The sequence below is a fragment of the Crinia signifera genome, chromosome 7 (assembly GCF_055691185.1).
Source record: "Crinia signifera chromosome 7, ASM5569118v1, whole genome shotgun sequence".
Taxonomy (NCBI): Eukaryota; Metazoa; Chordata; class Amphibia; order Anura; family Myobatrachidae; genus Crinia; species Crinia signifera.
Window position 1 is genome coordinate 95,143,733 of NC_139223.1, and position 26,923 is coordinate 95,170,655.

Consider the following 26,923-nt stretch of genomic DNA (forward strand, 5'->3'; position numbering starts at 1 on the left):
TTTTATATAAATAAAAAAAATATTACAATTCTAGCATCATTTATTTTGAAATGATCACGGTATAATTTTGATAACTAAACAGATTCACAAAGACACTGGGGGGTGACATTTAATGGGATGAGATATTTTGCAATTTTTAGTCAAAAAACTTCCAAATTTGCACATTTTCCCAAAATCGCCAACTTAATAGGATGTGAATTGCAGTAAAAATCACACCTTTTTGTCGTGAAAATCGCATTCTGACCTGTCGATTTTTGTCACACTTCAATTTGCATCCAGATGTTTTTTCCATTAAAAAGTATACAGCTCGCAAATTCAATGGGTTGAGAATTTTGGAAAATGTTACCAAAAATCGCAAAACAAAAAGTCTCATTTCAACATGGCGAGTTTGACATAACCATGTGCATGGTTATGTAAAAAAAGATGTGTAAAAGTGAAAAATGTAAAAAAAAAGCATAACCAGTCCCGGGCTCAAAGAACCGGTCCTGGTTTTAGAAATTTAGGGGACAAAAAAAATAGGGGAACCCCAGGATTTCTAAAACCAGCACCAAGCTTAAGGGCCAGTCCTTGTTCCCAAAATACAGGGGTCAAAATTAGTAGGGGGACCCGCATTTTGGCGACCAGCACCCAAACAGCCAACAGTTTGATGCCACAGCAAGGGAAAACTTTTTAGATACAGATCGAACCGCTGGAGGGCTCCCGTTGATGTGATAGTCAGCCACCAGCCCCCGCCAGCCTGCACCGCCTCTGCCTGGTCAGCAGGGCAGGGACCCTGGAGTAGTGGGGACCCTCTAATAAAGGGGTCCCCCTTCTCCAGAGTTGACCCCTGCCCAGGCTGAAGTCCGGTGCTGTCCCCGATGCCCCTTGGGTGCTGTGTATCGGGCTGATAAATGGTAAAAAAATAAATGAAACTATTGTGCAATGTTGTGGAACTAGAAGTCCCAGCAAGCCTGCCCCGCATGCTGGGATTTGAAGAACCATAAGTCCCAGCATGCAGGCCAATAAAGGGCCTGCTGGGTCTTGTAGTTCCACAATATTATAAATAGTGAAATGAAACACACACACACACACACATGAACATAATAGCTTTATTACATACTACATATATTCACACATACATTACCTATTGATTCCATAATAGGCTTGTCCTCTTGTCCATGTAGAATCCCATTACCTGTTGAGAGAAATCATACTCATCAGATGCCTCCCGGATCAAACGCTGTCTTTTCCAACTGCCAGTTCCCCGTGAGAGAAGTCCGAATGTTTGTTTACTTTCACGGCTCCTCCCACATGATGGAGGTTAGTCCCAACCACCAGCCAATGGCCGCTTCTTATTGGCTGGGGGGTGGGAGTAACTCCTGGCATGTGGGAGGATCCGCAAAGTAAACAAACATTCAGACATCTCTCACAGGGGAACTGGCAGCCAGGGAAGACAGCATTTGATCTGGGAGGCATCTGATAAGTATGATTTCTCTCAACAGGTACTCGGGAGTCTACATGGACAAGAGGACAGGCCTATGATGGAATCCATAGGTAATGTATGTGTGAATGTATGTAGTGTGCAATAAAGCTATACTGTTCATGTGCGTACTATTTGTAATGTTGTGGAACTACAAGACCCAGCGGACCCTTTATTGGCCCACATGCTGGGACTTGTGGTTCTTCAATTCCCAGCATGAAGGGCAGATTTGCTGGGACTTGTAGTTCCACAACATTACACAAAAGTTGTATCTATTTTTTACCATTTATCAGCCTGATGCCCACCACTTAAGGGGCATCGGGGACAGACCCAGGCTTCGGCCTGGGCAGAGGTCACTCTGGAGGGGGGGGGGCCTTTATTGGGGGGGGGTCTCCACTCCTTCAGGGTCCCTGTCCAGGCTGACCAGCCACAGGTTAATGCATTGGCCGGGGAAATTATGTAAAAGGTTTCTCCTGGCTGTGGCATTACCCTGTTGGCTGTTTGGGCCCAATGCTGGTTGTCAAAATATGGGGGACCCTTAGTAATTTTGTCCCCCATATTTTGGGAACCAGGACCAGCCCTTGAGCCTGGTTCTGGTTTTAGAAATCCTGGGGATCTCCAATGTTTTTTGTCCCCTGAATTTCTAAAACCAGAACCAGTTCTTTGAGTCCGGGGCTGGTTATGCTCAGGAGGCGGGAGCCCACGCTGTTTTTTTAATACATTTTTTTAACAAAAATCGCACATTAGCATATCTCTAAAATCGCACATTTTCATGACTAAAACTCGCACATTTCCATAACTAAAATTCACACCATATCACACTTTTCACCCACAAATTCGCATCCCATTAAATAGTCTAATTTTTTTTTTTAATTCCTGATTTCGGCAAATGCGATAATGCGCGATTTCAGAACCTTACTAAAGATCGCATCCCATTAAATGTCACCCTAAAAAACATCATATTATGACAAATGTACAGTGACTCTGGAGATGAAATGTAATAGGATGAGAGAATCAGAAAAGTGAGATATTTGGTAAGAAATCTCCAGTTTTTTTAAAGCAGCAAACATTTACACTGAAAAAAAAAACAGTTTGATTTTGCAGTGTAATGATTGTCGCTTTCAAAAAACTGGAGATTTCTTACCAAATCTCTCACTTTTCTGAATCTCTCATCCTATCAGATTTCACCCTGGAGTTTTGTAATACCCCATTCTCATTGCCACAAAAACCCATGTTTTTGCCAGTAATTTCCCATGTTGTGTCTCAGTGTGAATGGGTTATTCCTGGGAATTATACAGGTGTCCACGTGTGAACAGGTGCAAAACGGGTTTTTCCCGCAGGACCTGAAAAAGCAAGCTGATTGTACAATGACATCAGGTGACATGTGGAGGGATGAGTAGGTGCTGGAGCTGCTGGCTGTGAGAGGAGAGGAGGAAATAAAGAAGCAAGTGACTGGCACTGTCAAAATTTTGACAGTGTACTACGACATATCAAAAATAGGTACTTATGTAGTATCTGGGCGTCCGATTTTGTGATTGTATGCCTTACCTTAAAGCATACAATCAGATGCGATGCGATTCGATGCGATTTTGCATATGATTCAATGTTAAGAAGGTCCTGTTCATTTCCCCACTATCCAAGTGGGCATAGAGTTGATTTTATATAGCGTGGCGAGCGCAGCGAGCCACCGTGCCCGAAGCGTGGCGAGCGAAGCGAGCCCCGCGAGGGGATGCATATTTCTTAAAAAGTATTCTGTGTACGCTCGCCACAGGTTTATATCCAACTCCATGCCCACTTGGATAGTGGGGAAAGGAAAAGGACTCAGACCATTTTAACATTGAATCCTATGGAAAAATCTTGACCATCGCATCGCATACGATTTGGTCCGATCCGATTTCTAAATCAGATGCCCAGATACTACATAAGTACCCAAAAATACACAATCTTTCAACAGCAAATATTAGCTCCTCTTAGATTCCTCACACTTGTTGGGCAGGCAGACCAGGAACACAGTGTGAACAGGGCAGAGAGAAGAATTTCCTGGGTCTATGGTGCAGTATAAACGGGTTCTGTGAGCTGAGATTATATGTGCCCCACCAAAAACCCAGCAACAAAAACCTGGGTTTAATTTGGAAGGTAAAGTGCATTTTGCACATTTGTACATTAATACAGATAAAAGGTTAGTTAGAAAAACAACATAATATGTAACAGTACCTTCAACTGCATCAGTTCCTGTGTATTTGGGGGTGTACTTAGTGCCTTTTCTGCCATTTTTTCAAATTTGTTACACAACCTATTAAAAAAGTTCACATCTTTTAGTACAGTAAAGAATATGTATTTTCCATTACACTGTTCAATTAATTAATTTAATCTTCTTTTCCCATACTGGTTCTGTATTCAGGGCAGGGCATCGCAATGCACTTCCTAACTATTACATGCAATTTAGGCACTTTCATGCGATAGATCGCCACAAATGCATTAAAAAATTCCCAAATTGCATGTAAATTGCCCAGTGTATGTAGACCTTAAGTGTGCTTTTCTGCAGTGTTCTGCTTCATATCAGTATACGGATTCAGACTGTGCTCCACATTTCCCTCTGCAACCCAGACATGGACGCTGCCATGTTGGACATATTAATGCTGGATACACACTAGCAGTGGCGTAACTATAGTCCCGCAGCCCCCGCGGTGGCGGGGAGGCGCTAGGCAGGTGTGGGCGCCTGGGGGGTCTGCAGGACTATAGTTACCACCTGGTCCCGGCTCCCGACTCCTGCCCTCCCCCTCCTTACCTCATTGCCGCCGGCGCCGCTGCCTCTAACCCGACACGCAGATCTGTGTCGGGTGACGGGCGGTCCCCGGCTCCGGCTGCAGTGCTAATATAATAAGAGACACTCGGAAAATGGCTGCCCCCATAATGCTGTATGGGGGCAGCCATTTTCCGAGTGTCTGTGTTATTATATTAGCACTGCAGCCGGGGACCGCCCGTCACCCGACACAGATCTGCGTGTCGGGTTAGAGGCAGAAGCGCCGGCGGCAAAGGGGAAGGGTAAGGAGGGGGTTAATATTTCGGGGGGGGCGAAATGTCCGGCGGGGGGGTGCAAAAAAAGTAGTTACGCCTCTGCACATTAGACGATATATTTGTAAATCAACTGATCTGCAGATATATCAATAGATAGATCTGCCAGCGTGTTCGCCATACACACTGAACAATCTGTTGGAACTGACATAATAACTTGAGCTGCAGTGGCTGTATGGGTGGTCAGCGGATCGCTGTACACACAGCACAATCAACTAATATTCAACCCTATAAATTCCATTTACTAGCTGGCTCAAATCATCAGTTAAACATCAATCTCAGCCTATGCTGTTTGCTTGTGTTCCTATTCACTGGAGTCTTTTTTTTTTAATATAGTCTTTATTTATATTTGTTTTCGTATAAAATACAATACAAGACACTATTTCATATTCTTATACATATTCAAAAGGACAACACCTTTACACGTTATTTTCCATCACAAATTAGTCTATCAGACACAATTACATTTCCTATACATTGTGTCTGATATTTATTTGTGCTCGAATAAGTGATTCTATTCATTAAACATATTTTTTCATTTATAGTTAAATCCGTGATGCCTAAGTGTCTAATTGTTTGTCCCACCTGTTGCCATATCTTTTGTATATGTTGACATTCCCATAACATGTGTATGAAGGTTCCCCGACAGGTTTTATACTTTGGGCACAAGTCACTTTTACTTTTATCATACTGGCTTAGTCTGCTTGGGGTCACATACACTCTGTGGAGGATAAAGATTTGTATTTGCTGGTATCTAATTGATGATGTCGCCCTCATTGGAGATGCTAACATCATATCCCATTCCTGATCAGTTATATTCCCTATGTCTTCAGGCCAATCTTTTATGTTTTTTTCTGTACTTTATATATTCCTGATACCCTCATTTTCTTTCTGGGGTCTACCAATTGTTTAATCAGTGATTCTTCTATATTCACACCCTCTTTCCCATATGTAGCGTTCAGGCCATTTCTTAACTGGAGGTATCGGAAGAACATATTTTTATCCACCTTATATTCTTTTACCAGTTGTTCAAATGTTTTTACTCTTCCTCTTTCATATACCTGTTGTACATTTTCTATACCATACCTACTCCAGCAAGCTTTTATCTCTTTGAACCTTATCTCACATTCTTTCCCTCTTTTTCCTATAGCCCATATTGGAGTCTCTGGATCGATTCCTTCATATTCCATTAATTTACTTGTCACTTCCCAATTTTTTTTCGCCTGCTTGATCAGGGGTTTATTTGTTTTACCTCCTGTTTTATCCAGTAATATTTGTTTTGGGGAGTATCCCACCCTAGCCTGATTGTCCAATTCTTTTAGGTGATCTTCCCTCTCCTCTCCCATCCACTCTTTTAGATGCCATAATTGTGCTGACATATAGTACAGTTTGAAGTGTGATAAACCCATCCCCCCCTGCTTTTATTCCTAACCAATTTATCTCTTCTTATTCTTGCCCTCTTGTTCCCCCACATAAATGAGGACGTTATACTATCTATGGTACTTGTGTAGTTTCACGGCACCGCCGCGCGCACACTCTGTCTCTGAAACTTAGCAGCCTGCCAGAAGCTCTGTTTAACTGTGCGCGTGCCGCTCTAGCTCTGTTTAACTGTGCATGTGCCGCTCTAGCTGTAAGCTACGTATTGTCAGCTTACGTTATCAGCGTAGCGCCGGGCAACAGCAGCATCATAGTGCTGCCCAGGTGCTGACAGGTCACTGTGGTACTTGTAGTTCCACAGTGAAATAGGCAGCCCTGCACACCACTGACAACGGGGGCATGTAAAAGTGGACACCCCGGGCACACCGCTATCAAAGGGTGAGTCCCCCATGCAGACGCAAAATTTAGACGCAAAAGCGTCAGAAAACCGGACTACCTGCTAGCCGCTAACAAGCCGGGGTTTCTGGACTTAGGCGCTTGGACTTATTCGTTTTAGCGTTAGAAAACCGGACTAACTGCTAGCCGCTAACAAGCCGGGGGTTTCTGGACTTAGACGCTAAAGCCTCTGACTTTAGTTGGGTGTAGGGGTACACTATTGAAACCTGTCCACAGTGCCACTAGCCGACGCAACAGCTGTCGACCGTGTAAATCCCACTATCCATGCCAACCCGAAGCGTGGCGAGCGGCGGCGGTACCTTTTCATACCCCCACTATCCACGTCGGCGTGGAGTTGAGAATAGAATGTGTGGCGAGCGCAGCGAACCACCGAGCCCGAAGCGTGGTATGGAAGTACATTTATTTATATATGCAAAGTCTATTTAATTTATTCATGTCGCACGCAATCAAAAAAAGCGAATGTCCAGATTTATAATCAATGAATATTATTTATGAATGTAAACAGATGAAACTGTATCATGGATAATAAATATAACAATACAGGTATTATACATAATAACGATTCTTATTCCAGCATCCTCAAATACAATTAACCTCAGTGATATATATGTGTGTGTGTGAATATAGCGCGGGAGGGGGCGTGGCTATGAAGAAGCAGCCATTTTGTGATACCAAGTCTTTGTGTCCGCCATTTTGTGTACCGCCGCATGGCACACAAAGGAACCTTATTGTCGGCCATTTTGGCCAGGGCACATGTAGTCTGCCGCATGGCATTCTGCCATCTTAGATTCCCCTACATAGCACACAAAGGAAACCTTAACAAAAGACTAATAACTTCCGCCTGGCAAACACACATAAACTGACTGTACGTTCATAATTTCTATTCACAACATTTACTCCAAATTAACCTCTAACTTGCATCATGCGATACTCACAATCCTGACTATAACTTGCACTTCCATCAAACACATTAAACCTGTTGCATACACAATTAATATATCATTAATCTACCATGTACTTCTGTACAGAACACTTAAATAGCACTATACAATCTAAGGACTAATCATATCATAATCACATTACAAGCCATTACACACACACCATCCGAGCATCATGCTATCAACATTTGTTTCATATAAGTTGGTTTTATCCGATAGTTTATCTAGATATTCTCACTGGATATTACACAAAGCATTCACACTCTTCAATAGAAACAACTCAGGGCTAATCCATTCTGGGACGCAGACACACACACTTCCATTGCAAAGAATCCAGACAATATATTACAGAACTCCATTACAACCACACTAAGACACACATGGGCCAGTCCAAACACCAATGTTCCTGCTGATCCACCTATACTCCACTCACGATTCATAACTACAGGCTAATAACACAGCACGTTTCAACCATTAGATCTATGTATGATATACTATTACAATGCCTTATCTCAATTTATCTTAGCTAAACATCATTCACACAGGTCACCCTCAACTACAGACAGGAGCTTTCTTTGTGTAACCATATGAAAACATACTCTGGGCCTATGCACATGTTAATATCTGAAGACACCCAAGAATGGAAGTTAACTACTCTTAAACTCTCTAACATAATCCATATTCCATAACCGGGGTCCTAGTACACAATATATCGGTCCTACAAGTTTATACATTACTCAAAGCCATGTGCTCATCTTGTCCAGGGGTGCTGCATTCCATCTTCTCTGGTCGACTTTCCAAATTCAAGTAAGTGGATATGTTTCTTTCACTATCCAAGAAACTTTCTAGGGGGAGGGGTTGATCCTATTGTCTTCCCAGAGACCATTCATTCACCTGGTTTCACTAGCCTTTGTTTACAGTATCCTGTGATTGGCTCACTGGTGTTTGGGAAATGTTAATGACTTCATCTCTAATGCTGGTTTTCTCATGACTACTCTAATGAGAACTTATAATTTGTTATAACATGTGAGTGCAATATCATATGGAATTCTAATAACTGTCATCTGACAGCTATTATAATTCTGATCATTTAGAGACCAAGCATGACATATATGGGATAAAAGATTATTTATCCCTGACTATTATTAATGTTATGGGCATGGTTATAATCTATAATTATGGAAATTATATGCTGGGAAAAATTAGGCATTGACAGTGGCGAGCGCAGCGTCCCCTTGCGGGCTTCACAGGTGTCCGCATCCGCTCACCACGTTTCGGGCTCGGTGGCTCGCTGCGCTCATCACACTTTCTATTCTCAACTCCACGCCAACGTGGATAGTGGGGGTATGAAAAGGTCGTAGGACGCGTACCGCTGCCCCTCGCCACGCTTCGTCGACTAGTGGCACTGTGGACAGGTTTCAATAGTGTACCCCTAGACCCAACTAAATTTAGATGCTTTAGCGCAGCGGTGGCCAACCCGCGGCTCGCGAGCCGCATGCGGCTCACCGAGCTGTAAACTGCGGCTCCAGCCTCCCGTCTGCAAAGCGGGGTTTTGAATTTGGCACCAATTCGGCTGCCAAATTCAAAACGCCGCATCGGCGGCCAATAGAAAACGACGCTGATGGCTCGCCGCGCCGTTTCCGCCCTGCCCCCGGCGTCTGACATCAGACGCCAGCGGGAGGGCGAAAAGTCTTCTCCACGCCGGCGGAGCGCAGGAGCGCTCCTGAAGACGCGAGAAGCCGCCGGAGGATGGCGCAGAAGACGGCGGCGGGGAGAAGAGTTCCGGCGCCGATGAAGAGGCCAGAAGACGCCGGGATCAAGACAGAAGATCTCCGGCGCCTTCTGCAAGAAAAAAGAAGATGGTTCCCGGAGAGGCCAGCGGGGGTGGGAAGCAAAAGAGCTGACGAAGCTCCCCCCAGCGGCCTCTCCCAACACCAGGTTTGGCCTCCTACCCTCCATCCACCCTAGACCACCGGGTGTCGGGCACTAGGCCCGTGGGCAAATTCAGGCCCTTCTGGCCTGTGTGCGCATTAGTCGGGCCCTCTTGGCCCGTGGTTCATTTATTTGTTGGGCCCTCCTGGCCCTCTAGGTGGGCCCTTTAGTTAGGAAGCTGGGCCCTCCAGCATAGGTGTTGCACTGTGGGCAACACCTGTGCTGGAGGGCCCAGCTTCCTAACTGTGGGGTCATATGATGTTTGGCACTGTGGGGGGGCATATGTTTGGCACTTTGAGGGGCATGTGATGTTTGGCACTGTGGGGGGCATATGATGTTTGGCACTTTGCGGGGCATGTGATGTTTGGCACTTTGAGGGGCATATGATGTTTGGCACTTTGAGGGGCATGTGATGTTTGGCACTGTGGGGGGCATGTGATGTTTGGCACTGTGGGGGGCATGTGATGTTTGGCACTGTGGTGGGCATATCTGGCACTGGGGGCATAAAGTTTTGTCATGTGGCCACTCTCCTTGTGTCATATGACCACGCCCCTGACCACTTCCCCGATCACGCCCCTTTTTGGCGCGCGCGCCTTTGGCGCGCGCATGACGTTGGCTCTTTGGCTTGACAACTGATATTTTTCGGCTCTTTACCTCTGACCGGTTGGCCACCCCTGCTTTAGCGTCTAAATTTAGATGTACCCCTAGTCCCAACTAAATTCAGAGGCTTTAACGTCTAAGTCCAGAGCCCCCGGCTTGTTAGCGGCTAGCAGGTAGTCCGGTTTTCTGACGCTTTTGCGTCTAAATTTTGCGTCTGCATGGGGGACTCCCCCTTTGATAGCGGTGTGCCGGGGTGTCCACTTTTACATGCCCCCGTTGTCAGCGGTGCGCAAGGCTGCCTATTTCACTGTGGAACTACAAGTACCACAGTGACCTGTCAGCACCTGGGCAGCACTATGCTGCTGCTGCTGCCCGGCGCTACGCTGATAACGTAAGCTGACAATACGTAGCTTACAGCTAGAGCGGCACGTGCACAGTTAAACAGAGCTAGAGCGGCACGCGCACAGTTAAACAGAGCTTCTGGCAGGCTGACAAGTTTCAGAGACAGTGTGCGCGCAGCGCCGCCGTGAAACTACACTATCTATTTCCTTAAATGTTTAACCTGGTACAGTATTTGTTTAGATTTACTGTATCCTCTTCAAGTTGTTCAGTCTGGTCACGTATGGCCAGTTAAGCTCCATCGTTGAAGCCACTTCAGTTTAATATATTGTTTGACATCAGGTGAGGGCAAAATCCATCGGTGTGTAGTATTTGCATGAGATTTTGACTATATAGTCAAAACCTCTTTGGGATCACATGCAGATCGCATAGGTTTTTTACCCTTGCAATCTCGATGTGCGTTCACATATCGCAAGCAGAAAGTCTTGGCTGCCTTGACTATATAGTGCAGATATGCATTATATAGTCAAAGTTGTATGCAGATCGCATTGCACTGTAGTCGCACCATGTGCACAGCATAATGGTGTGTACACACGGTGAGATTCCCTTGCTATTTGACTTAGCAAAGATTGCATAGCACTCGAATTTTAACTCTGTACTATTTCAGGGTTGCCGACCCACCCGGAATTACCGGGAGTCAACCGAAAATTGGGTCCCCCTCCTGGCCCCCCGGAAGGGTGGGCAACCCTCTCGGAATCAGGGGGACCCCCACTTAGCCCCCCGATCACAGCATTTAAATGCTGCAATCTGTGGGTCTCAGAGGAGGGGGCGGAGATAGAATGACACACTCATGTCATTTAAGCCCCGCCCCCTCAATGGAGATCAGTGATTTCTGCTATTTCCCGTCATGGGGGCGGGGCTTAATGATGTCACATTCAAGCCCCACCCCCCAAACGGGTAATGAAAGTCTCCTCTCCGGGCTTCTCCCGGAGAGGAGCATTTGAAAGTCGGCAACCCTGTACTATTTACATACAATTCATACAATCTGCATTAGATTTGCACTATATAGTCATTGCTGCCCTGTTTATCTGAGTTTCCATTTGTGCTGTCACAGGAGTGCACATTGGGATCGCAAGGTAAAAAAACATGCGATCTGCATATGATCTGCATGTGATTTTGACTATAGTCGACTAGCAAGGGAATCTCACCATGTGTACACACCATAATACCCCACACCTCTGTTCTTGGTTTCAACCAACCACACAGGGGGAAATTTACTAAGAATATGAATACAAAAAATTGTATTCGTATTCTTGTTAAGAATTATTACGACTGCATACCTTGTATGCAAAGTCATGTTCCAGAGGGGGATTTACAAAGCAGTCATATACGACTGCTTTGTAACCCTCCGATGTCATATTAATTCGTATTAGCTGGCCGTATATACGGCCGCTAATACAAATTAGTGTAGGCAGTCTGCACGGATCAGCCAGATCCGTGCAGGCTGCAATGTGTAAAAAAAAATTGTAAAATAAATAATTTTAAAAAACAGCGTGGGGTCCCCCCCACAGCTTTAACCAGCACCAGGCTGAAAGAGCCGGGGCTGGTAATTAAAAATCAGGGAACCCGACAAATAGGGGTTTCCCGATTTTTAACAACCAGCCCCAGACTCCATGTCCGGGGCTGGTTCCCAAAATACGGGGGTCAAAATGTGTAGGGGTCACCCGTATTTTAAGAACCAGCCCCAGGCCAAACCAGCCAGCAGGGTAATGCCACAGCCGGGGGGAGGCTTTTTATACAAGTCCCCCCCCCCCCCGGCCAAAGCATTAACCCCCTGACCAGTCAGCCTGGCCAGGGGCCCTGGGGGAGTGATGACCCCCCCAATAAAGGCCCCCCCCCCTCCAGGACTTACCTGACCAGGCTGAAGCCTGGTTCTGTCCTCGATGCCCCTGGGCGGTGGGCATCAAGCTGATTTGAGTGTAAAAAATAGAATAAAAATCTATTGTTAAACAGTTAAACAGAGCTTCTGGCAGGCTGCCAAGTTTCAGAGACAGAGTGTGCGCGCGGCGGCGCCGTGAAACTACACAAGTACCATAGATAGTATAACGTCCTCATTTATGTGGGGGAACAAGAGGGCAAGAATAAGAATAGATACATTGGTTAGGAATAAAAGCAGGGTTTATCACACTTCAAACTGTATTATATGTCAGCACAATTATGGCATCTAAAAGAGTGGATGGGAGAGGAGGGGAAGATAATCTAAAAGAATTGGTCAATCAGGCTAGGGTGGGATACTCCCCAAAACAAATATTGCTGGATAAAACAGGGGGTAAAACAAATAAACCCCTGTTTAAGCAGGCAAAAAAAATTTGGGAAGTGACAAGTAAATTAATGGAATATGAAGGAATCGATCCGGAGACTCCAATATGGGCTATAGGAAAAAGAGGGAAAGAATGTGAGATAAGGGTCAAAGATATAAAAGCTTGCTGGAGTAGGTATGGTATAGAAAATGTACAACAGGTATATGAAGGAGGAAGAGTAAAAACATTTGAACAACTGGTAAAAGAATATAAGGTGGATAAAAATATGTTCTTCCGATACCTCCAGTTAAGAAATGGCCTAAACGCTACATATAGGAAAGAGGGTGTGAATATAGAAGAATCACTGATTAAACAATTGGTAGACCCCAGAAAGAAAATGAGGGTATCAGGAATATATAAAGTACAGAAAAAAACATAAAAGATTGGCCTGAAGACATATTGAATATAACTGATCAGGAATGGGATATGATGTTAGCATCTCCAATGAGGGCGACATCATCAATTAGATACCAGCAAATACAAATCTTTATCCTCCACAGAGTGTATGTGACCCCAAGCAGACTAAGCCAGTATGATAAAAGTAAAAGTGACTTGTGCCCAAAGTATAAGACCTGTCGGGGAACCTTCATACACATGTTATGGGAATGTCAACATATACAAAAGATATGGCAACAGGTGGGACAAAGAATTAGACACTTAGGCATCACGGATTTAACTATAAATGAAAAAATATGTTTAATGAATAAAATCACTTATTCGAGCACAAATAAATATCAGACACAATGTATAGGAAATGTAATTGTGTCTGATAGACTAATTTGTGATGGAAAATAACGTGTAAAGGTGTTGTCCTTTTGAATATGTATAAGAATATGAAATAGTGTCTTGTATTGTATTTTATACGAAAACAAATATAAATAAAGACTATATTTAAAAAAAAAAAAAAGACTCCAGGGAATAGGAACACAAGCAAACAGCATAGGCTGAGATTGATGTTTAACTGATGATTTGAGCCAGCTAGTAAATGGAATTTATAGGGTTGAATATTAGCTGATTGGTTGCTGCAATATATGGGAGAAAAGGACAATCGGCAACTTCTGGTCAATGGTCTGTCAGACAAATAGGGGAAATCCATTTACACAGACAACGCTGACATGGAGAAGACCGGCGACATGGAGCAGGACAAGGCACCGGACCAAGACCCAGGGACCTACCTACGGGCTCAAGATAGGTAAGTATCAGTATGTATGGGCTTTGGATGTATTAAAGTTTTATTGTGTGTCAGTGTGTATTTATTTCACTAATTTTTTTACTGTGGAACTACAAGTGCCAGCAGGCCCTTTAATGCCCCACAGGCTGGGACTTGTGGTTCTCCAAGTCCCAGCTTGCGGGGAGGCTTGCTGGGACTCATAGTTCCACAGTAAAAAACAATCAATTTTTATTCTATTTTCTACATTCAAATCAGCTCGATGCCCACTGCCCAGGGGCCCTGGCCAGGCTGACCAGTCAGGGGGTTAATGCTTTGGCCAGGGGGACTTGTATAAAAAGTCTCCCCCCAGCTGTGGCATTACCCTGCTGGCGGGTTTGGCCTGAGGCTGGTTCTTAAAATACAAGGGAACCCCTACTCATTGTGTCCCCCGTATTTTGGGAACCAGCCCCGGACCTGGAGCCTGGGGCTGGTTGTTAAAAAATCGGGGAACCCCTATTTGTCGGGTTTCCTGATTTTTAATTACTGGCCCTTTCAGCCTGGTGCTGGTTACGGCTGTGGGGGGGACCCCACGCTGTTTTTTTTATTTATTTATTTTACCTTTTTTTTTTACACTGCAGCCTGCACGGATCTGACTGATTCGTGCAGGCTTAAAGCAAATATAACAGGAAAATAAGGTGGAACACGTTCTGGTCCAAAGCTGGGTCCACAAAAACCAAGCAGTGTGACACTTTGCTTATACTTTTTAGAATATATTTTATATTTTTTTAGAAGTCTAATTTTTCTTAATCAAAGTCGCTGGTATAACTTTTCTCTAAATTTTTTTCTATAAAGGAAATCATCTTATTTTTCTAAAATGGCAAATTCTACAATATACCTTCAAATAATGAGTAATATGATTTGTTCCCTCCTCCAATAACGTAACTTCTTTTACAATTCGAATTGACACAGAACAGCAGGGTACCAAATACTTTGGCTTACCATCCCAACAAAATATACTAAACTCTTATCAGAAAGCAATCTCCTGACAATATGTATAGTACCATAAACAGTGTACTTCTCTCATCATGCGAGGAAACATAGGTAAGTACAGTATCTTCACTACAGCAGAGAACCTACCCTTTGTTGGTCTCCTGGTGATCATTAAACATTTTCTCTATCAGTTTTCCACAAATAGCTTCTGATCGCTTTGCCAAAGCTCTGGTCAATTCATCGCAGTGGAGTTCAAACATCCCTAAGCGAATGAACTGAATAAAAAAAGCATAACTTGGTCAACAAGATTTTTCAAGTTTACACATATACATTCAGAAGGTGTACAGTCAAAACAACTTGTATATACTACAGACATTACACACACACAACAAATCAAAAAAGAAGAGAAAGTATTCCCAATTTGGGAAACTCACTGGACTAATATATTCTGTTCTTTATCCTACAGAGAGTGTCCACGACAAATAAAATTCATTTAAAATATAACTTTTATTATCAAATTTAAGATTGCTGAAAGCCAGTGAAGTATAGGTTAACAAATATAGTGCAAAAATAATGAAATAAAGGTGATTAAAATGAGATGTACTGTGTATGTGTTTTATTCTGGTCTGTCCTCAATTTTATGATCAAATTTTATGATTGATCAGAAAGAGTTTTTAGTTTATTTATATTTAAATACAGGTTGCCGTTAGTTGCCAACAAAGTTCTCTTAAAGGCCCCTTTTTTCAAGTTCTTGCTGAATTAAATACAAGTCCTAATGTGTGAACTATTTAGCTCCAAATGTTTGTATAGTATCTCTTTTAAGTTGACACTTTATTGTAGCATTCTTATACAATGTTGCTACTGTACATTAGGTACATTGAAATGATTACTCCTCCATCCACTACTAGAGCATCTATATAAAGGCACGGCAGATATTTGCCCTTTTGACAGTTTCTGAATAATTATAGATATCTTGTTCAAAGTTCAACTTAATGTTCATTCTTAAGGCCCCCATACACTGTGCGATTTGGGCCCGATTTCACCCGATTCAGATGGATTGGGCAGTGAAATTGGTCCAAATCGTATGTACCATAAAGCACATCTGCCTGTTTATTTATAAAAGTGGCTTAAGGTGGCCATACATCAGAAAGATATTGTACCCAATCATACAATCTCTGTTGATTGTAAAATGTATTGTATGCAGATTGTGTGCATACTGTGTGTACACAATCATACAATCACACAATCTCCCAGCCCTGGGAGATTGGAGGATTGGTCCTCTGATCTGACGTGCTGCATGTCAGATCAATTGGGATTAGGAGCAGATTGCATGTGCTTTTAAGCACATGCAATCTGTCTTTAGATGGCTCATACAACCAGAGTCATGTGACACTCCCTCCCTGACTAGCAGAGAAGAGAGGTGCAGCTTCTGGGTGACCCGTGACAGTGAAGATGCTTGGAGCTACAGAAGTTACCAACCGGCAGATGGGCGGGAGGCTGAAAAGAGCGGTGGACATCCTTTTGCACAATTCTGTCACTAATCTGAAAACAGTTTTCAGAGGATTGCTGCATTCGGACTATTTAATAATGGCATAACACAGCAGATGTAAGCAGATTATTAGTTGCTGGCAACCTGTAAATTAAAAAAAATGGATTTTTGATACTCGTATCCTTTTGATCCTAGTAGGCCAGCCCCCTATTTAAGTGAAGCTTCAATCATACAATCATGCAGCAGATGGATGTATGATGGATTGTGAGTAGATTGTGTGTCCAAAACCACCAAGGACTGCAGGGATTTCAAGGGAAATTGTACACAATCCTGATTGTGACTGGTCTTAAGACCGGTCTTTCTGATGTATGGCCAGTTTTACATTCAGCTGTGGCTATATGGCAAATTGTTCAGTCAAGTACGGTTTGAACAGCGTTAAGGCAGATAAATCATACACTCTGTAAGTTGTGAGTAGACACAGTGTATGATAGTGTTAATCACATATATCAAAGAGCATAGTGATCAGGACGGTACTTCAATTTTGGCTATCACGTTATGAGGCATGCAATGAATTGGTCATGGTAACAGAGTAATCTCATACACAACACAGTACATATTACAGTAAGTTCAAATCAAAGAAAATAACCGCATTAATCTTAGATCATGGAGTATGCTGTCTGCCAATGCGCATTTCGTGTCAGCTTCATCTAGGGCATCTACTACAATACATACTATACAAACATTTGGAGCGAAATAGTTCACACAATAGGACTTGTATTTAATTCAGCAAGAACTTGACAAAAGGGGCCTTTAAGAGAACTTTTTTGGCAACTAACGGCAACCTGTATTTAAATATAGATAAACTAAAAACTCTTTCTGATCAATCATAAATTTGATTGATCAAAAAATTGAGGACAGAAAAGAATAAAACACATACGGTCACAGGTGGCGGAGTGGATGGAGTCGTGTGGGTCACAGGAGTAGCAGACGAGTCAGAGGAGTTAGGGTTAAAACGAGCTGGTTTAATGATTGATCTTTTCATCAATGGAAACAAAACATCAAAACTCTCAAATACTTCTTTGAGAATAACCGATAACCAATAAAGTAAGCAATAACTTCTTGCTGGATTGCGAATAACCGGAGATGATGGGAACACTGTAAAGACTGTGACTTATGGAAGGGTCAATCGCATCCTGTAGAGGTACGGAGAAGAAGGTGAATGAAGACTGGAGATGCTGAGAACAGGCCCGAGAGGAATGGGAAGGACTGGATCAGCGAGAGTGGATTGGGTCAGACTGTATCAGCAGCATGGAGGCCTAGAATGCTACAGAGCACGGAAAGCAGGGCAGAGATTCCAACAGGCACTAGGATGGCCAGGAGAGCTCCCAGAGATGCAGCAAGCACTGGAGACTCTTTGTACTGACAGGGATACAGCCTAGACAGTCCTCCTATATACCTAGAGGAAGCTGCCAGGCCCCGGCAGACATGAGCGGGTGAGTACGCAGCCCACCGTGTCCTGCTGTGGTGGCTTGTGACACATACACAGTACATCTCATTTTAATCACCTTTATTTCATTATTTTTGCACTATATTTGTTAACTTATATTTCGCTGGCTTTAAGCAATCTTAAATTTGATAATAAAAGTTATATTTTAAATGAATGTTATTTGTTGGTGGACACCCTGTATAGGATAAATAACAGAATATATTAGTCCAGTGAGTGCCCTGAATTGGGAATAGTTTCTCCTCTTTTTTGAATTGTACCAGTAACAATTATTCCTGGGAGCAACTCCAAAATGTAATAATTGACACATCTCAACACATCTCAACTCCAGGCAAGCCACAGTAAAGTATCGTGCTAAGGACTTCATCAGTGCTCTGCACTGCATCACATATCATCTGTGCCATATTGTATCAGTCTTGCATACTTTCCTGCCTGCCAATTACAACCCTCCTGTCATCGGTTTCTTCAATAAAACCCGGTTGTATTTAACCTTGCCTCCTTCCTGCTTCTGGGTGCATTGTTGCGCAAGTGATCTCTTAAAGCCTCCCCAATTCCTTTATTGGTCCGAGTCCCCACCAGAGGTCTTCGTCTCTGTGACTCAGACCCCTGGTGTGACAACTATGATAAGACACATTTTTTTTTTTATATTCCTAAAATGCTCTAGAGGACGTTTAGTTTTTCCCAACATAATGTTGACCGCAATTATATTCTAATAAATATATGTTATTTGTTGTACAGGTTATTTTACTTTTAATTTCAAAGGATTTGCTTCTATCGTAGTTCCAAACTTTAAGCCTGTCTTTACTTGCATATTGACAGACTTTACACTTATTGCAAAGAAAAAAACCTTTCAATTGGTGCAGCCACCCTGAATTTTCAACAACCTTTAAATTACTAGGTGCCAGAACAGAATTTAGAGTATTGGCTTTCTTAAAAACCAATTGAGGTTTTTTAGGAACAAGTTGTTGACAAACATGTTTGTGATGAAACGCAATGGGTGTGGCTTCTGCAGTCTTGACGCTTGACGTCCCATCTGGTCCGTTGCATACACTGAAGTCTTCCAGTCTGCGGCTGCTGGCGTGTGTACCCCGCTGGTGACTGATCATCCCGTGGAGCGGTGATGTTACATCTGTACCCGCCTTGCAGTGCCGTAGTCTATCTTTGGCAAGATTTTCTATGCTAACCCCTATGTATGTCAGCATATTATACGTACATTTTTTTTATTCATTCTGCTGATTGGTGCGCTTTATTTATCTTCTCTTTACATGATTGGATTCATGGTTGGATCCTAAAGTGGAGCCGCACACATTGGGACTTTGTGGACCTTGTACCATTAAAGAACATAAGGACTTTATTTGCTGGGTATTGTTTTTTCATTATATATATATATATATATATATATATATATATATATATATATATATATATATATATATAGAGGTGAGTGTCAAGGGACACAGAGGGGGCGGCACTCGAACGGATTTAGAATATGAATGAAAGACACAACCACAGTGTAGCGTTCTTAGAACGCTACACTGTGGTTGTGTCTTTCATTCATATTCTAAATCCGTTCGAGTGCCGCCCCCTCTGTGTCCCTTGACACTCACCTCTATATCATACCCGGGAGGGCACCGCCGGTTGTTGTTCAGGACCACATCATTGAGTGCCGGACCCAAACGCTGGATATATATATATATATATATATATACAATCCGTATAGGAGCAGCACAGCCACGACAGGAGAAAATTGGGGTGCCTTCCAAAAAACCCAGACAGGGTTTCCAATAGACCAAACCATACGGCGGCACTCCTCCCAATAAACGATTCTTTAAGCAGTGATGATAATCAACGTTTCGAACTTTAATAGGTACAGTACCTGCCTATTCCTATCCTTGCTGGCGGGTCGCCAGAATGTACGCGCTGGCGACCCGCCAGCAGCCTCGCCAGCGAGGAGACTGAGACGCGCGTGCGTCTCACGCGCACGCGCGTCTCAGTCTCCGTCGCTAGCGCGACGAAAACCCTGTCCGTCCCCGCCTCAGGGAGACGGACAGGGTTAGGGGGGGGGTTAGGGGGGGTGCGGGCAGGCGGCGGGGACCCCGGGTTACCGCCGGCAAGCCGGCGGGGACCCGGGGAAACGTTTGGAAGCGCCGTCGGAAGGGGGCGCGCGCGCCTCTCGTGCGTGCGTGCCCCCTTCTCACGATCGCCATGGCGCTGGCGGGGGATGGCGGCTGGCGACGCCAGCGCCATCCCCTGCAAGGATGGGAACAGACCCATCTGTAGTTCTTCTTCAGGATACACAAAACATCATAGACACAGTACACATATTTATACATACCACAGATAATTGACACCCGCCTCCAGTGTCCATCCCGGCAGCCTCCCGCTGGCGTCCTGGCGTCCACGTGTGTAGCGCACAAAGTGCGCGTCATCACGCTGACAGGGACGTCCAGCTCCAGATGCCGAGTGGAAAACTGGTTGTCATGACAACAATACAATAAGTCACCAAAGTGTAATTAAACATGCGACAAGTGGGGATCGTAAACACCGAAGTGTACAAAATAGCATACAAAAATACATATAAAAAACACCAATAAAAAACGGCATGAGCATGTAAGTATCAACTTGTACATCACAAATTGGTAAGGGCTGTTAATAGTCAAAACTTCATTTTAAGCAGATGTCTAGAGAAACAAGTATGGATGTGTACCAAATAAAACAAGATACAGTACCCTATAGGAAACAGTGCAGCCCTCGAAATTCGTTCAAACCATTAGGTGCCAGCGTATTAAGGCGCTGGATCCACCGGGCTTCACATTGCAATAACTTTAAAGACCTATTACCACCCCTCAGTGTTGCTGGCACATGATCAATGATCATATAACGGAGCGCGGGTATGGTGTGGTGTGCTTCTAGGAAATGCCTAGCGACCGGCTGGTCACTACTGCCTTTCTCATATGCCTGCTTGCTTGCATGCCTGTGTCCAGCCATGCGCTCTCGCAGCGTACGGTCAGTTTTCCTGATGTAACTCAATGAACATGGACAGGTGATCATATAAATGATGTACTTATTAGTACATGTAACCCTATGCTTAATGGCAAACCTCTTCCCACTAGAAGGGTGACAAAAGGAAGTACCACTAGTCATGGCTCTACATGTGATACAATTGAGGCATTTGAAGCACCCAGCACGCGCCCCCAAAAATTGTTCACTGCTACTTTGCTGCAATTTAGCAATGTCAGTTTTCACGACCATGTCACGCACACTCCTGCCACGAGTGTAACAGGACATGATCGTGGTACCCGACAATTGTAATGAATTGTCCATTTGGACCAATGGCCACAATTTTTTCACACTTCTGTTAACCACTGTACTGGCAGTGTTGTAGTGATTAACCCATGGCATCCTATCAAATTTTTTGTTAGACTTGTTATGGTAAACCAATAAAGATTCACAGGTTTTGGAAAGAGCTTTCAATTTGGCTTCTTCCAACAATGCTGGACTATATCCTCTATTCAAAAATTTGTTCACCATAATGTCAATCTGTTCCTCGGCCAGGACATCTGAACTGCAGATGCGCCTGGCACGCAGGAATTGGGAATAAGGTAGGCTGTATTTAACAGCCCGTGGATGACAGCTATTGGCATGTAGAATAGTGTTGAGGTCAGTCGGCTTGGTGTAAACCGAAGTCTCCACCATGCCGTTACTGACCGTCAACACTACATCCAAAAAACAAACTGACTTCGTGTCGACAGTGTGTGTCAACTTGACAGGACTCGGGGACCTGTTGTGATTCTCAATGAGTTCAAAAAATGTCTCATGCGGGCCCGTCCAAATCATAAATAAATCATCGATGTACCGCGTATAGAAAAAAATATTATGCGATACATCGATAGAAGAGAAGAATATGTCCTGTTCGACATCCATCATGTATGCGTTGGCGTACGACGGGGCGAAATTACTCCCCATCGCTCAGCCAACGCATTGCAGATAGAATGTCTTGTCAAATAAGAAGTAATTGTGTGTAAGCACAAGTTCCAGAATTTCAAGTACAAAGCTGACATCGGGACCTCGATAGTTGCTGTTATTAACTAGAAGTCTGCGGATGGAGCCAAGCCCTGCATCATTAGGTATGATAGTATATAGGCTTGATACATCGATACTACATAACAGGCTGTCAGTGGGAATCACATCAAGGGCATTCAATTTAACAAGAAATTAAGTGGTATCAAGAAGATGCCCTGGTGCCGCCCTGATACAAGGCTGCAGCAGGGCATCGATGTATGTCGAGACATTCTGGAAAAGCGAACCACGCGCTGCTATGATAGGCCTACCGGGAGGATCAGTTAACCTTTTGTGGATTTTAGGTAACGTGTACAATAATGGCACAACAGGATTAGAAACCTTCAACGCTACTGCTAACTCTTGCGTAATAATACCATCACATACAGACCTATCAAGAATATTATTCAATGCCACTGAAAATTCATTAGTGGGATCCTTATTTAATGGTCTATACACAGATAGATCAGATAACTGCCTCATGATCTCCCTCTTGTAGTCACCAAGATCCTGTAACACAACGGCACCGCCTTTATCAGCGGGCCGTATGATGACATCAGTGTATGAGCTGAGATCACACAAAGCTTTGGCTATTCGCACAGGATCCTCATCTATGAGAGGCAAAAGGGTGGACCCCCAGTTGGTACAGTGACTAAGAGAATGTCAATTGTTATCGGGGTGTGCAACCACTGGACATAGAGAATTGGAGCATATATAGTGAAGAAAGAGTATGTCCATGTGTGATGCACCTGCTGAAACTCACACGAGTAAAAAGTAACTTTTATTTGTCATTTTAAGAAAGCGAAATATAAAAAAACACATACAACAAATACACACTGTGTTAAAAAACGGTGGCTCTCTGATCCTATAAGCGGTATTACTATACCAAATATTCAAATACAGGAATGGGGGGCCGTAATATCCTTATCATATAGTGAAATACCACAGTGTTATATCACTGAATGGTTGGCCACAGTCCCTAAATAGAAGCGCACTAATTAGTAATCCTAAATCAAATAGGACATACAGTATTGTTGGACAGGTAGTATCACAAATCTTCAATAAATGGTGCGTAGGAGTCTGCCTGAACTGCTGTTAACCACAATAAGTGATCGACACAGATGTCGTAGTTTAAAGGATGTCTCCTCCCGAACAAATATATAGGCTGGTGATAATCACAGTGCGCTAGGTCTATGGGCGCCTATCACCAGTAAGCCTAGTTGGCTCACTGGTGACAGGCGCCCGCATATCCAGTGCGCAGGATTAATCACCAGCCTATATATTTGTTTGGGAAGGGACATACCTTAGGTGACGACATTTGTGTCGACATATGCTAGGATCAGATATTGAGGTACACAGGAGTCACCCCCAACTAGGCTTACTGGTGATAGGCGCCCATAGACCTAGCGCACTGTGATTATCACCAGCCTATATATTTGTTTGGGAGGAGACATCCTTTAAACTACGACATCTGTGTCGATCACTTATTGTGGTTAACAGCAGTTCAGGCAGACTCCTACGCACCATTTATTGAAGATTTGTGATACTACCTGTCCAACAATATGTCCTATTTGATTTAGGATTACTAATTAGTGCGCTTCTATTTAGGGACTGTGGCCAACCATTCAGTGATATAACACTGTGGTATTTCACTATATTATAAGGATATTACGGCCCCCCATTCCTGTATTTGAATATTTGGTATAGTAATACCGCTTATAGGATCAGAGAGCCACCGTTTTTTAACACAGTGTGTATTTGTTGTATGTGTTTTTTTATATTTCGCTTTCTTAAAATGACAAATAAAAGTTACTTTTTACTCGTGTGAGTTTCAGCAGGTGCATCACACATGGACATACTCTTTCTTCACTATATGAGCTGAGATCACGCAAAGCAGTAAGCTCATCTCTAGTCAAATTGGATCCCCCACTGGTAGGTTTAGCACTCGCAATTACATCTCTGGACACATTGTGGTCTAATGCACTAATAAACGTTTTAATGTTAGCATTCATAGACAGTGGTTCGAATACTGATCTCGGTTGTAATTTCAACAACTGCTGGGGAATTTCAAGAACAGGGGTCGACATCGCCACAGGTTTATTAACATCATGTTTGTTGAAGTATTCCTTCAATTTTAATGTCCTGTTAAGTTTATATTTTTCAATTTCCTATTGCATTTCATCGAACCTTGCAGTGGGAACAAACGATAGTCGTTTACATAAAACACTATGTTCAGCTTGTGTCAACACATGTGTAGAAAGATTAAAGACTATGTTCTCAGGGGAGGTCTGCCGCACCTTCCTTTGCCTTTGGCACTGGCCGCCTCGCCGCGTCCTATACCTTCAGCGTGTAGAAGTTGCCTGGTACGTACCCCTAAAGGGGGGACCGGCTGTTTGGCCCTGCGTCTCGGTTTTGAGGCTCCATCTGAATCACTAGTAGTGGGCACTTCATAGGAATCAGAGCCGTCATAGGCTTGGCGACCCTGTTTCTTTGGGAATCTGCCGAATGGGCGCTGATGGGCCTGCTGGCGACCACCTTGTATCCAAGAATACACCTGGTCGTTCTCGTAGTCTGAATTGACTTTATCCAGTTTTTGTTTTTTAAACTGGACCAGGTCCCTTTTATAGCAGTGGTGTCGGCAGTGAATGATGGTTTATGCTTGTCCTCAAAGATTTTAATGCGCTCTTTAGCCAGTTCAAGTTCACGTCCTGACTCCTCAATAACTAATAACATTAGATCGAGGCTGCATTTATTGAGGACAGCTATCCACCGTTTACAAAAAGATACACTAAAGCGTCCAATTGTTGGGGCATTTCTGACTCTAAACCCCCTGGGGATACGTTTAGTTTTGTAATACTCACTAAGCGTGATCCCGTGATATAAATAGTCAACCTCCTTCTGCTTAATTCTAAGCCAGTCTTTGTAGAGGAATTCCAATGGTCTGGTCTCATCAATGGCATCATCGTCCACAAATTTCTTAGAAAGGATTGTTTCAGCCTCGGATTCCGAGAACGACAAAACTTTGCCCTGTGTGAGTAATGCCAAATTGATACTGTCCATGGTGTCATTGCCGTCACCTCCACCTTCAGCCATCATGTGGGAAAAACGACAGACAAGTGAGAAAGTCCTGTAGTCCCAAATATGCTCACGGGAAAACGGGGTGCTTTAGCTCCAAACCCATCCACCAGTCTGCCAACCGAGGAGGGATAAACACAATCCGTATAGGAGCAGCACAGCCACGACAGGAGAAAATTGGGGTGCCTTCCAAAAAACCCAGACAGGGTTTCCAATAGACCAAATCATACGGCGGCACTCCTCCCAATAAACGATTCTTTAAGCAGTGATGATAATCAACGTTTCGAACTTTAATAGGTAGTTCTTCTTCAGGATACACAAAACATCATAGACACAGTACACATATTTATACATACCACAGATAATTGACACCCGCCTCCAGCATCCATCCCGGCAGCCTCCCGCTGGCGTCCTGGCGTCCACGTGTGTAGCGTCATCACGCTGACAGGGACGTTCCAGCTCCAGACGCCGAGTGGAAAACTGGTTGTCATGACAACAATACAACAATGTGAAGCCCGGTGGATCCAGCGCCTTAATACGCTGGCACCTAATGGTTTGAACGAATTTCGAGGGCTGCACTGTTTCCTATAGGGTACTGTATCTTGTTTTATTTGGTACACATCCATACTTGTTTCTCTAGACATCTGCTTAAAATGAAGTTTTGACTATTAACAGCCCTTACCAATTTGTGATGTACGAGTTGATACTTACATGCTCATGCCGTTTTTTTATTGGTGTTTTTTATATGTATTTTTGTATGCTATTTTGTACACTTCGGTGTTTACGATCCCCACTTGTCGCATGTTTAATTACACTTTGGTGATTTGTTGTATTGTTGTCATGACAACCAGTTTTCCACTCGGCGTCTGGAGCTGGACGTCCCTGTCAGCGTGATGACGCGCACTTTGTGTGCTACACACGTGGACGCCAGGACGCCAGCGGGAGGCTGCCGGGATGGACGCTGGAGGCGGGTGTCAATTATCTGTGGTATGTATAAATATGTGTACTGTGTCTATGATGTTTTGTGTATCCTGAAGAAGAACTACCTATTAAAGTTCGAAACGTTGATTATCATCACTGCTTAAAGAATCGTTTATTGGGAGGAGTGCCGCCGTATGGTTTGGTATATATATATATATATATATATATATATATATATATATATATAGCGAAATGGTATGACCTCTGCGCCTTCAGTGTTTTACACAATTCGTGATACAGTAATCCTTCTCAAACATTAATATATGCGTACCAGCAAATGGTGCTTATTTAGTGACTTTGAAAAAGGTTTTTCTCATAAGTGCTTTGTGCATGAGAAATATAATTAGGTGAACTACGCCACCTTGTGGTGTAACCAAAAAGTACATGTACAAGTACACGCCTTGCGCCGTGGCTGAGGCGGAGGCTGATGACATCAGAAGAAGAAGCTGCAGCTTCAACTATGGTGTCCAGGCCGGCAGAGCGCAGTGATGGCGGGCGGGTGAGACAGCCAACAGGGGAGCTCGCAGGTGAGAGTTGTCTTGGGCTGATGAGGCGGGGGGCGGGTTTTTCTGGTTGGTTTTGTGTATTTATTTGTTCACTTTGCACTGTGTGAATTGTTCCCTGAGGACGGGCTGCGCCCGAAACATGTTGGAGCCACAATAAATTTTTCATGCTTCACTAAAATCCGAGAGTGCCGCCTATCTCCATCTCAGCATCTACAAGGGCTTATCAAGGCCACCAGGAAGGCACCGGGTCATTATTAAGTGACATCCACAGGAGTGCCGGGCACTTGGAATCGATATATATATATATATATATATACACACGTGAAGCAGGTATTCGGCACTCTAGATTAGTCCATTGATGCCGCAAAAAATATATGCAAAAAACCCCCTCTGACAAAGTTTGATACGAAACGCGATAGAGCGGAGCCAGGTGACGATCGCTCTCCTTCTGCCAGTCATCCCCCTACTACCGCTGTTTCTGTGATTGGTCTCCGAGACGCCGAGTTAACGTGCAGTGACCGGCGTGGGTTGCAGGTGGTAGTATTTGCCGGGATTGTCTATGTATAATATCTTGTGGTAACCAGCCCACAGCAGTGTGTCCTTTCTTACGCGCAAATATGGGCTGTAACCTAG

The 26,923-nt window shown here is 43.8% G+C and overlaps 1 protein-coding gene across 2 annotated transcripts in view; it reads right to left on the reverse strand.

Moving 5' to 3' along the window:
- Positions 1–26,923, reverse strand: part of DNAH7 (dynein axonemal heavy chain 7) — a 918,640-nt gene that overhangs the window by 610,331 nt on the left and 281,386 nt on the right. For both annotated transcript variants that reach the window (XM_083153498.1, XM_083153497.1), the window contains 2 exons: positions 14,824–14,951; positions 3,674–3,752 (listed from right to left, as the gene is read on the reverse strand). In XM_083153498.1, coding sequence (XP_083009624.1) covers positions 3,674–3,752; positions 14,824–14,951 — 207 coding nt within the window. The remainder of the gene's footprint in view (positions 1–3,673; positions 3,753–14,823; positions 14,952–26,923) is intronic.